The sequence below is a fragment of the Erpetoichthys calabaricus genome, chromosome 4, assembly GCF_900747795.2.
Source record: "Erpetoichthys calabaricus chromosome 4, fErpCal1.3, whole genome shotgun sequence".
NCBI classification, from domain to species: Eukaryota; Metazoa; Chordata; class Cladistia; order Polypteriformes; family Polypteridae; genus Erpetoichthys; species Erpetoichthys calabaricus.
The window spans coordinates 173,343,466-173,356,451 of record NC_041397.2 but is presented as its reverse complement, the minus strand read 5'-3'; the positions used below and the strand labels follow the sequence as shown (position 1 = coordinate 173,356,451).

The window sequence follows — 12,986 nt, the reverse complement described above, 5'->3', positions numbered from 1 at the left end:
AGGATGATGAAAAATTTTCACTTTTTAGCATTTATATTGTAAGCTGCATTCAGGTGGCACATGTATCTATGTCAAAGGCTGCACTGAGGAAATGAGGGTCCCCCAGCAGTGGATGAGTAAGGACATACTAGACAAAAAAGTGATATAGAAGACTTTCTTCAGTCTTTTTAAATAAATTGTGGACGGTTTTGTAATTCCAGCATTAATTTTGCAAGCAGAAGACAGGGGGCACACATTTCTACAGCATAGACCAAGCTGTGGAAATAAGTGTCTCCTCTGCTAGAAGGGATTAAGAGACACACTCGATATGAAAGTGCTATAAAAGACTGTCTGATAGGCTTATTAAAGAAACTGTGCACAATTTTAACTGCCTGGTGTTCATTTTGTAAGGGACCACGGCACATGAGGAATACCACAGCCTGCTTCCTACAAGTTTTTAAAACACATTTGATGAGTTTTAATCTCCCATGAAAAACGGTGCACATAACTCGTATGTATTTTATAGGATACTTGCACTTGCTGTGAAAATGAGATCCCTCTCCAATGTACAGGGGTGAAAGGGTGGTTGTGATAGGAAAATTATTTATTTATTTATATAGAACTATATTTCATTCCAATAGTTTTGATGACTCATATGGCGGAGGTGAAATTTGAGTTCAACAACAAAGCCTTTCCCGTGGATTTTTTTTTCCTTTTTTATCCCCAGGAACAACCACCTGTGCAAATGTTTAAGAGCAAGCTATCACTTATAGCATGACAATGGATTGCTACATTTATTTTGACGAGCTGCCTTTTAAATATCTTTGTAAAGTGTTACTGGGTGTTGAGCAATGTATTATTATTACTGCTATTTTACTAAATCTTACTATCCATATTTCTTCGTTGATGAGCCCCGTTGAAGAATTTTTTGGTAACAAAACAGTAAACACACCAAAACGACTGAAAATACAACTGACAACTGGTATTTTTCGATATCATTTTAACAAAGTTTACTATCCGTCCTCAATCACAGAGCACCCCGGTAAAACGTCAATAGCATTTAATATACCTGCTGCCTTAGAACGCAGACATCAGGACATCGCTGCGCGTGCATGTTTACTAACAGATATGACAGCATTTTGCATGGAGCATGCGTTAAAACAAAAGCGGTGCAGCAAAGGCACACGAACAAGAGGAGTTCCGCAGCAATCACATCTCAGTGCACCTAAGAGAAGGGACACTGAATTCTACGAGGCACAGATATTTTAGAGCACCTGTTCAAATATTTATTGATTGATTAAGATCAGCGATTTTCAATGGTTCACATGTGTGCTGTAAGATTTTTTTAAAGCAAACTAATTAAAGACTTCTTTGAAGAAATAGGACACAAAATAAGTCTATGATGCAGATTCTATACCATTTTATATGACTTTTATATAATTGTTTTAATAATATACATACACTATATGTGAACTATAAAGCAATACATGTATAATTTCATGCATTTTAACCAATTTACATCTCTCAACTTGTTAAAAACTTTTTTTATAATCAATTTATATGAAGCTTTACTTTACGACCGAGTTCCGTTCCGACGACTACATCGTTAAGTGAGGAGCTTGCGCCGGGAATATAGGATCGTTGTAAAATTATAAAATTATACAAAATTATGCAACAAACTTCAAATTTATTCATAAAAAGACATGCATATGTACATATTATCATTTGTAAATGCATCTGTCGAATTTTCGCCTTCACGTGCCTTCAAAGTCTGAAAGATACTGTGTGCCTTAGTTTAAATTATTAAAAGGCTTATCGGCATATTATTTTGCCTCTGGTTGTCAAACCAGATCGCCAATAATTTCTCCATCTCATTAATAAGACCTTTTCGCTGCCTAATTATTATGGCTTTAAATCCTGTCGATGGTTTCACCGCCTCTTTCACTCTAACTTTATCCTTTAAAATCGTTGAACTTGTCGAATGTGCCAATTTCAAGTCACATGCTATTTCTTTAACCGTTTTACCAGCTTCGTAGTCTTGTATGATTTTTATTTTCATTTCAAGGTCGATAGCTTTCCTTCGTTTCTTAACAATTTCTCCAGATGATACCATACTTTTTCTTTTCGTCGACATCTGTACTATTTTGGGGTTACAAATATGTACTACAAAAAAAAAAAAAAACAGGTTACACAATGACTGCTTGTAGGAATGAAACTGACTAAAAAAGTGCATAGCAAGCCTATAGTACGCTCAGTGCGCATGTCACCATTCGCCACTGACCGACACTCAAGCTGAGAAAGGGGATTCCCCGAATTGCAGGTCAAAACTCGATTGGTCGTAAGTGCGAGTGGTCGTTAAGCAAATAGGTTGTAAAGTGAGGAGTACCTGTACACATAATGTGTGTATTGCGTGCGCACCTTGCTGTGTAATTGTTTCAATGAACTCGTGGTATTGTCGAGCATAGTGTCCCCATTTATACCCCACTACGCATGCATGAATTTGATCACGCATTCACACGTATAATAATAAAAATAATAATTCCTTACATTTTTATAGCGCCTTTCTTACTACTCAAAGCAATTTGTAAAAATAAATAAATAAATAACAGAAAGGAAGACCACTGAACACAAACCAGTGATCATTTAACTGCGAGTCAGCAATCTTTCTCCTACCACCACCTCTTCCTGTTAGATACGGCGCATTATAATTTTGAGCACTACTTTTTTATTTTAAACTGTCATAAATAAATTATATCAAAAAGGTTTTTTAATAAGCCAATTTGAAGCAAAGAGGGTATGTAAAAACAATTTTTTTTTGTAAGTCAATCAAAAATGCTTATGTCTAAAAAAAAAAGATCGTCCTGTCAAAATAAGAGACTCTTTCGCCTTGTTCGCCTTGAATCATCTTTAAATGAAATGCTGCCAATAAGGAATAATAGAAATCACCGCGCTGCTTTCCATCTCTGACGAACTAACATTTTATGGGGTGAAAAAAACGATCACCCCTGACAGATGCACTTAATCAGTAGTGTGTGCGACCCACGATTTGTGAGTGTGAGTGGTTTTGTCACTTTAAAATTAGGGTATAAAAACAGTTAGACATCAGTTATTTGTGAAGCAAGAATATTCTGGTCATTCTGATCACTGATCAACATTTAAAATAAACAGCGCAACTCCAGTGTTTTCCTCCATAACATCCTTTCAGCAAATACAACTAAGTTCCTTGCTAAAGCAGATCGCCCTTTAATGAAATGCTTCCAATAAGGAATAACAGAAATCACTGGGCGACTTTCGGTCAATGATAAGCCAGCGTATCATGAGGTGAAAAAATGGGGCATACTGCGGTTAAGATCAATGCTTTCCGGTAACTCGGCTTTTGAGAAGAATCTGTCATGGGAGGGACAAGAGGGAGCGAGTGAGGCGGGTACAATGAGCCGGGGCAGGATGGAGCGGGGCGAGGAGGCGGGTATCTGTGCGAGTGTTTTAAATAATGAAAGGAAAAAAAGTGCTTTGAAATTGAGGACCCCCAACCAAGACGGCGTACAAAACAAAACGTGGCAGACAGGCATATGCTACTTGTATAAAATAATGACAACAATACTGAAGCAATGATGAGGCGAAGGGAGATGCTAAACTTAGGTGGCCGTGCGATGTGCCTGCCCGTAAATTCCAACCAATGTATATATCGAAACCGATATATATATCTGATCTATCTCAACCAATATATATATCTGAACAGATGTATCTGAACCGATGTATATATCTAAAAAAATCTATTTAAACCAATATATATATATAACCTAACCAAATGTATATCAACCAATATATATATATATATGAATGGATGTATTCAAACCAATGTATATATCCAAACCAATGTATCTCAACCAATGTATATATATCAGAACAGATCTATGCAAACCAATGTGTATATATATCTCAACCAATGTATCTGAACCAATATATATATCTGAACGGATGTATTAAAACCAATGTATCTGAGCCGATATATACAGTATATATGAACCAATTTATATATTTACGAACCAATCTTTTTTTCCTGAATAGCCCAATATAATATAATATAATATAATATAATATAATATAATATAATATAATATAATATAATGATAGATAGATAGATAGATAGATAGATAGATAGATAGATAGATAGATAGATAGATAGATAGATAGATAGATAGATAGATAGATAGATAGATAGATAGATAGATAGATAGATAGATAGATATGATTTGGATAGGAATACAAGTAACAATCTGGTTAAATTTACAAATGATAACAAGCTAGGTGAACTGGCAGATAATCTTGAGTCTATTGAATCATTACAAAAGGAATTGGACAGTATACAGGCTTGGGCAGATTTGTAAATTTAAAGTATTACATGTAGGAAGCAAAAAAAAGGTTTGAATATACATGATCTGAATATAATATAATACATAATATAAACAATATAATATAAATGATCTGAAAATTTAAAGTACACCTTATGAGAAGGATTTATAGATTCGCAGTAGAATCAACACTATTATCTACCAGTGTTCAGAAGCCATTAAGAAGGCTAACAGAATGTTAGGTTATATAGCATGATGTGTGAAGTACAAGTCCAATATGGTTATGTTGAAGCTTTATAACACACTGATTACACCTCACCCGGAGTATGTGTACAGTTTTGGTCTCCAGGATACAAAAATAACATAGCAGTGCTGGACAAAATCCAGAGAAGATCAACTAGGCTGATTCCAGGACTACAGGATATGAAGGGGAGACATGACTGAAATGTTTAAAATTATGAAGGGAATTCATTCAGTGGATCGAAACTGTTACTTTAAAATGATCTCATCAAAAACATGGGGACAAGGTTGAAAACACGTTAAAGAATAAATTTTGCACAAACATTTGTAAGTTTTTCTTTACACAGAGAACCATAGACATGTACAGTAGAATAAGTTGCCATGTAGTGTGATAGACAGTAGAAGTTTAGGGACTTTCAAAACTAGACTTGATGTTATTTTAGAAAAATTAAGTGGATAGGACTGGCAAGCTTTGTTGGGCTGAATAGCCCATTCTCATCTAGATTGTTCTAATGATCAAATTTTTTTGTTCCAGACCTATTAAAGTAATAATCTTAAGATATTTGTGTATTATGGTTTCTCAAGTAAAATTTTTCAGTATTATTTTGTTTTTAACGTTACTAATATTTTATTTTTTGTTATTCTGGCAATGTTAGATTGTGAAAAATCTTGCATGGCCAATATACATAATTGCCAGTCACATCATGGGGAGGTCTTCAATTCTAACTATTGCCATTCTTATCTCTCCTCACATTTTTCTTTTATATCCCTCATCTCAACTCACTCTCTTACCTTGCCCAGCAAATCATTTTCTCTTTAAGGACTACTGCCACCAAATTAGCCTAGATCTTTCTCTAGAGACGGAAAGAGACCCCCTATTTCTTCAGAGTAACAGAAATACTTCCCGGGAAATTTTAATGTTCTTTTAATTTCATGCAATAAGAATTCATTAATCATTTACCACAAATAAAGACTGAATTGGTCTTCAGTTATAAACCATATTTACAACTGGATGTCCTTATAAATTAAAGAATTTTTTGTGTTTATTGCTTAATCACCCATTTTATAGACCCATCCTCGTGTCAGGACATCTGGAAGCTGATACCCTTTATTCATGGATTACGTTTACCCTCTACTTCTGTCTCTATTTTTTTTAAAGGACAGGGTGGGGGATTGTTTTCTTATTTTTTCTCTTATTTATAGTTTATAGATTTATTGCTTCATTATTATCATATGTACAGAGTGCAGTGAACTTCTTACTTGCAAGTGTTAATCAGTATGCAACACATCACCACTCTGATAAATTTGAATTAATTCTACATTTTCTAAAATAGTTTAAAAATGTGTTTTGTTTTGATCTATTTTATTTTCTTAAACACTGGGTGGTTTAAGACTCTTCGATTATTTCCATGGATGATCTGTATTGTATATGGAATAGTCTAGGAAGAGTACTGACAGAAGTATACAATAATGCTAACAGTGAATTTAAACCTACCAAAAGATCACTTTGGCATTGAGATTTTTTTTTAATTAGTAAGCTTTTCCCACTTAAATCAGATATTGATTTGACAAAAATGGGTATTTTGTCCATGTACAGCAGTAGAACAGGTACATAAAGAGAGCATAAAAGTTGCAAGTAAGTAACAAGTTACGCACAAATGTTAAAGGTGCACCTGTGCTTACATCACAGAAAAACTACAATTTCACATTCCGTAAATAATACAAACTCTACATAACAAATTAGAAAACTAACCTGAATTTCAATGTGTCGAGGGTTATCAATAAACTTTTCTATTAACAGCCGATCATCTCCAAAGCTTGAGGCAGCTTCCTGTGAAGAAAATCTGAATCCCTCTCTGGGGAAAAAAAAAAAGGTAAATAGCTGCAATTATTAAAACTGTACCTCAGACATAACTTTAAAACAAATTACAATGGTTACTTAAAGTGTAAACTTCAATGAACTATTTCAAATATATTTATGTCCCTGAATATAATTTTAAAATAAATCTACATATATACAGTATTTATCCATAACTTTTAAACAAAAATCATGTTTTGAGGTTTTCAAAAATTAATTAAAAATAAAATGATTAACTAACTTTGTCGGACAAGCATTCACACTTGTCATAGTAATCGTATATAACACAGGTTTAACTAGCTACCTTCAAAGGATAAATTAGGGTAAATCTTGCAGCTGTTGCTGGGTTTTCTCTTTGGAACATTCATCACAACACATAGAATCAACCATAAGCCACAGATTAAAATAAAATTAAAAAAGCATAAAATACAATAAAGTAAAAAAGGTGTTGGAAATGTCTTGCATAGTAAAGTCACAATGTTTATTAGCAAGAAGACAGAGCATGACATTACCAAGAACTTAGAGGTTTTTGTTATCACTCAAAATGGAGTAATAAAACTGAAGATGCTAATCTATGCACCAAACAGGATTTTTTGCTCATACTCCTCAAAATATACATGTGACATGTTAAACATGTAAGTATGGTGAGTGCCTTACATGGTCTTGTTTGTGTAAACACAGGGAGAAGAATAAGAATGATGCATAGCCTGCAACCTGCTTTCAATTTCTGTCCTTCAAGTACTTCCGATGACACGTGATATAACTTCTGCCCCACCTTCAAAGACTCACTAATTCCATAACCACAGTATTAAAGAAACACCACTACCGGAAGTCGCTCTTTACGTTTTGATTTTCATTTTTTTTCCTCCTTTCGTACAGCAACTTAACAGTGTTTTCGTATTTCCAAGACCATAAGCTCCATTGCATCTAACCTGTCTCTATGATTACAGACAATATTCACAGATTTGGCATGCAATAAAAAGTAGTAAGTAAGAAGCCTTTACATGAGAAAGCTTTTATAGTATGCAAAGATACACAGGAAGTTAAGTAAGAAGGACCAAGAGTGAAAGGTACATTGGCCTTGGAATAGTAGAGATTCAATCTGATATAAGTTGGGTTCAAAACTCAGCAAATCTAAACAACCTTGGTATATAAAGTAATGATAAACCACTCACAAAAGATTTGAAAAAAAATAAGTAAATGCTAATTACAAAAGAAAAAAAACACAATTTTCTGCACTGTCACCTCCTGTTTGTTTATGTAGTTTCTACATGTACATAGTTGTCATTTATCATGTATTGCTTGTTTGTACTGTAAAACAATTTCATGATGGTGTATTCCAAACAGTATCCTATATAAAATTGATAAGTGACAAATAACATGATACCAAAGAGATTTCTCCCAGGCAATGAAAAATTAAAATGTGTAAATTATGTGGTTTGCAGTACATACACGAGACACATCAAATGCATTTTTCATATCATGACCAAACTAACAGAATGCAGTTGAGGGGGTACTATGGTTTAGTGGACAAAAACATCTTATTATGTTCAAATAAACACTGTGCTTTTCATATTCAATCTTTCATTTTTCTTTATATACATTGTCAGACACGTGCAATTAGTGGGAGTTTTCAGAGCTCCTCTAAGAAAATTATATGTACTCCCAACTGAGAGAGTACACATTTGCTGACTCCTTCTCCTTTTTAACTTGGAGACCTAATGAAGAACCGCCAGCAGAACACATATCACATCCTGATCAAACCGGGAAACCCTCCTCTTCCATTTCCACTGATATATAAAATTGGATGTTGGTGTTTATTTGAAAACCTGGAACTGAGAAAGACAGAGTTCTTTCTTCTACAGATGCCAACATTTGACTGACAGGTCCCGAGTGGTCCACCCTAATTTTTTTTATCCCATTCACAAATCTTTTTCATTTTTCCCTTTATTGAATGGGTTATTCAAATGGAAACACAAACATTTATTTTGTATTCTCATCTTATAATACAACATTTTTTATCAATTTTTTCCTTATAACCTAAAATTGACATCTTTATTAAATAATGACTTTCTAAAAAAAATAAGGTAAATTACTTTAAGAACTGTGCAGTGACTAAGGAGAAATATTAAACTAAATATTCCAAACTGGAATGTCCACTGGCTCGAAAGTTAATTTAAAAGTACCGTATATGCAACTAACTGAGTTCTTTAAGTTCAGTCTAAGAACCAAGGATTGTTATTACTGTATGAAAAACTTTTAGAATGCAATGACTGCTAAAGGGCACCCTATCCTCCAACAAACACAGAAGTTGGCAAATACTTTAATAAGAAAATTTTTTTAAAGAGATTACCATCATGTCACAGATAAAATGTGCCACAGTCTGTTTGCTAGAGTGTAGGTGCAAATCTTTGTTGCAATTAACAGTTTACCCAATAAGCAATTCGGGTCTTTATTTAGTAACTCGTCTTCTTTTTAATCAGAGACCATAGCACAATAAAAGTTATGCAGGCACAACTAAGACTTTGTATGTGAATGAAGGCTTTGACATTAAGACATTCATGCCTGGACCTGTTGTACATTTTTAACCATTACTGAAGTTTAATGCTTCAAACTTTACATTGGGTACAATAATTACCAAAAAGGTAAGTAACTTAAATGAAATAGACATGAATAGTAAATCATTTTTGGATTATTAAGAATTAAAACATGTCCGTTTAAGCATGTACAACTTGCATTAAATTGATTTTTTTTTAAATTATTTTTATCTAATTACATATTGTTGATTTAACCAAACACTTCACATGTAGATATTGTGACTACAAAATACAGCAAGAAATATTCTTTGCAACAAAAAAACACTTTTAAACTACGAAAAAACACTGAAAATAATGAAAATTATCGATGTTATCTGTGTCCTTAGATGGCTGAGGAGTCCATTACTTGAGCCATATATCTAATGATACTGGAGGCAGAAAGTTACATTTAGATGCTGCTTCCATAAATTTGTGCTCTCCTTCATCTCCTTGCATTTTCATGGTTTGTCCAAGTTATCAAAGGGGCTGTTATATTTTATTCACCTTGGCTCACGAGAGAGTTGAGAACTTAAAAGTCAGACGATAGACCTTCAGATAGAGTTGCTTATCCAACATAGTTGGCTCTTCGGGATTATGGTTTCAGTTCTGATTGTTTTTGTCTTGAAGTGACGCACCAATCCTCCTTGCTGACACAAAGAACCTTATGAAGGCTGTACTGATCAAATCTCACATGCATTTTTGGTAACAGTAGGATATTATAGGAAAACAATGGCACAAATGGAATTATAGATCATTAGCTCAGTTCATATTGGATATAATGGTTTTCAAACATCTCCAAGTATAATGTCCTGAAGGAAATTCTAGCACAGCTGATGTAGTATTAAAATACTTTGTCAATTGGTGATTTTTGAAATAATTGCCTGTCAAGGTATGGAGAGTGATCATTAATTTCCAAAATTTTTCTATTGATGGTTGCTGCTTGAGGCTGAGTTACCTGGTCAATGATATCCTGGCAGGGTATCTTGCTTTTTTCCAGCACTGAGAAACAGTTCTAAACTTTTGTTGGGGTTGTTGAAGGGATTCAGTATTCCATAAAGTAATTAAAAACGGTACGATCGCCTGCTTGTTGTTCAAGTTCATGGAATATCATCTTGGCCAGTTCTGTTTTAACCATAAGACACTGTACGTTGAAGAACATTCTGTCAAACTAATATTACATTTTTAAGCCTCAGGGACAGCAATGCAGGATTAGAAGCTTATTAAATAAAATGGAGGTAAATGGTGAAAAAGAGCACAATGGCATAACACTTTCTCAGCCTTGTTTGGACAGTGAAAGAATTTTTTTTACAGATGGAGTCACAGAGAATATTTTGTTGGTGACCTTTTGAAAATTTTATATAAGCCTTTCATAATCAGCCTTAAATATCTCTGTAACATTAACATCAGGGCTGAAGGATATTATTCTTCATTTGTTTGATGACTTTAAGGATCTTTTCTATGTTTGGCGGTTCATCCAGATAGGTGCTTTCTGAATGCTAATAAATCACTCAAATAATGTTGTCTGTCACGGATTAGTAATTCAGCAATTATTCAAAGAGCTTCTTACAGAGTTGCCAGGTAACAGCATTATCTTTCAAGAGGATTTCATCTTGGAGCCAGAGTGATGCTATGTGAGCCTGGGTCATATAGGATCTCTGACACTCTGTATATAATAGCAATCAGCACAACTCTGTATCACTTACATTTTCACTCTTCCTATCTATTCTTGTTTTTACCAATCTGGCTGTAACTTTGCTGTGTTGGTGTCCTTCATGTGTTTTTTTTTGTTTTGAATAGGCAGCTAGGAAAAAAGCTACAGCTTGGTGGATCCAGATAAAGTGCTGTTACAACATTTACATGAAGCTTGGTTTAATAAAGCAGTTTGTCAACGCCCTATCAATAGACACAGCCTATTTTATGTATTTGTGCCAAACATTTTGAGGTTTGTCTGAGGCTAAATTAATAGAGATTATATTTGCCAGACCTGATATTAAAAAGCTGATTTCTGATGCACAATTTGATGGTGAGATGAATTAAACTAGAGGTTTGCTTATCATTCAAAGAATGAATTTCTAAGTTTTTAGGAACCAATAAAGATCCAAATTATTAAGAAATTCTCAAAAAATATTAGTTACGTTTAAGAAATTGGGTAGCAACATAAGTCTCAAAGTTGACTTTTTGGATTTGTATTTTAAATTTTTCCTTTTAAATCTCGGAATAGTGAGTGAAGAACAGGGTAAAAGATTCCATCAGAATATCAAGGACATGGGGAATTAGTACCAGGGATGTTGGGATGTCAGTATGGTGGCGGACTATTGCTGGATGATCCATAGGGAGATACAAGAAAAAGTGTAAACTGCGGGCCATTAAAAGAAGTTTTAGATAAAAGAGAAGAAATGACAAAGACTAGTTAATATGGATATGTATTATTGTTTCTGTTACATATATGTTTAAAAATTTTTAATTGACTAAATATCTTCATGTTAAACTGATATAGAACATTACCACATACATAAACAAATTGTGTAATTTGTTACATTTTATTGCAGTTTCTTTTTACATTTTGTACTCAAATATGACGTGATGTAAACTTCCTAAATATGTTTTTAATGTTGTATATGAACACAAATAAAATATTCAAAATTAAAACAATTTTTTTATAAGTTTAATTTTACAGACTTTTGAAAGTCTTCCAAAGTGTTGAGAAACTTTGTTTCACATCCTCACATACTGTATGAAATTCTGTTTTATCTCAATGGATAAGCAGCTGCCTACAGACATGATGCAATGAAAATTGGGCAGGGGACACAGATCAGGTAGCCCTATTTGAATGGTATAAAAGGTGGAATGCTTGCCCTTCAAGACATTTATGACATTTGTGTTTTATTTCTCATAGAAACATAGGTAACAGAAATAATACAAATTTTAGCATACTCTAACTGTAATATGATTACAAGAATTTTACCGTAACATGTTAACGCTACTTTTTTACTGGACAGTACAATTAGATTTTATTAACAAGCAACTCTGCGTTGCAATGTATCTCACCTTCTGGCTGAGCAGGATGTTGAAAGCAATACTGTAAGGTTGTATTCCATGCATTTGCATGCAAGGAGGATGCCATTAGAATTGAGCTTTCTGACACCTTTCCTTGTTAGTGATTGCTATCAATTGCCTGAAACTAAACCCAATACTTCACTTAAAGTCCTGCAGCAGAATCAGCCTGTTTTCACTGGTGACATTACCACATCATAAATGATATTATCCCATGTGTGAGTTGATAATCTAATGTCCTTGAATGTCTCTTGTAAATTTTAAGAGAAGAGAATTCTGGAGAATTTATCCACCATTACCTGAATAAGCAAAGTAAAATTTAATCACTTATTTAAAAAAAAAAAATATCCCCAGTATGCCGAGTACAACAACTTGTGTGCCTTCATGTGTTCTTGACTACGAATCAAATGATTCTGGAGAATTTAAACCGATTAATGACTTACAAATTGCAAGGAAACCCTAACAATATAACTTGAGCACAAAATTATAAAAATTGTGTCACTGTCCAAATACTTGTGGATATAAATGTACATTTACACTAAAAGAAAGTTTTAGAACACTCCCATTTTATTACTTTTTTTGAAATATAAGCAGTTCAAGTCCAACTAGAAATGGTATAAAGGTATGTGGTAAACTCTCAGACATTTTTTGGGGGGTTTTAAGCGTCTCACAGTACAACAGCTATAAGCACAGCTAAACAGCTATGCATTATTCAGAATGCCCAATTGTTTATTTGCTCTATACTTTTATTACAAAGTATACGGACACTGGCGGAGGTCCCTGGCCTAGGCAAGCATCTTTTTCTTATTTTACAGTTTCAGCTATGGCTTTATTACTGCCAGTAGACCTGTCGAAGCCTTCTCTTCACAGCTGAAAATGACATTTGCTTATTTTGACCACTGTCCTGAAAGGCACTTGTTATGCAGC

At 33.8% G+C, this 12,986-nt stretch overlaps 1 protein-coding gene across 1 annotated transcript in view; it reads right to left on the bottom strand.

Annotated features, from left to right (window-relative positions):
• The window catches only part of pcca (propionyl-CoA carboxylase subunit alpha), a 705,208-nt gene that overhangs the window by 468,603 nt on the left and 223,619 nt on the right, over positions 1-12,986 (bottom strand). Inside the window, exon 10 of the mRNA XM_028799956.2 lies at positions 6,325-6,427. Within this exon, the coding sequence (XP_028655789.1) occupies positions 6,325-6,427 (103 nt within the window). The remainder of the gene's footprint in view (positions 1-6,324; positions 6,428-12,986) is intronic.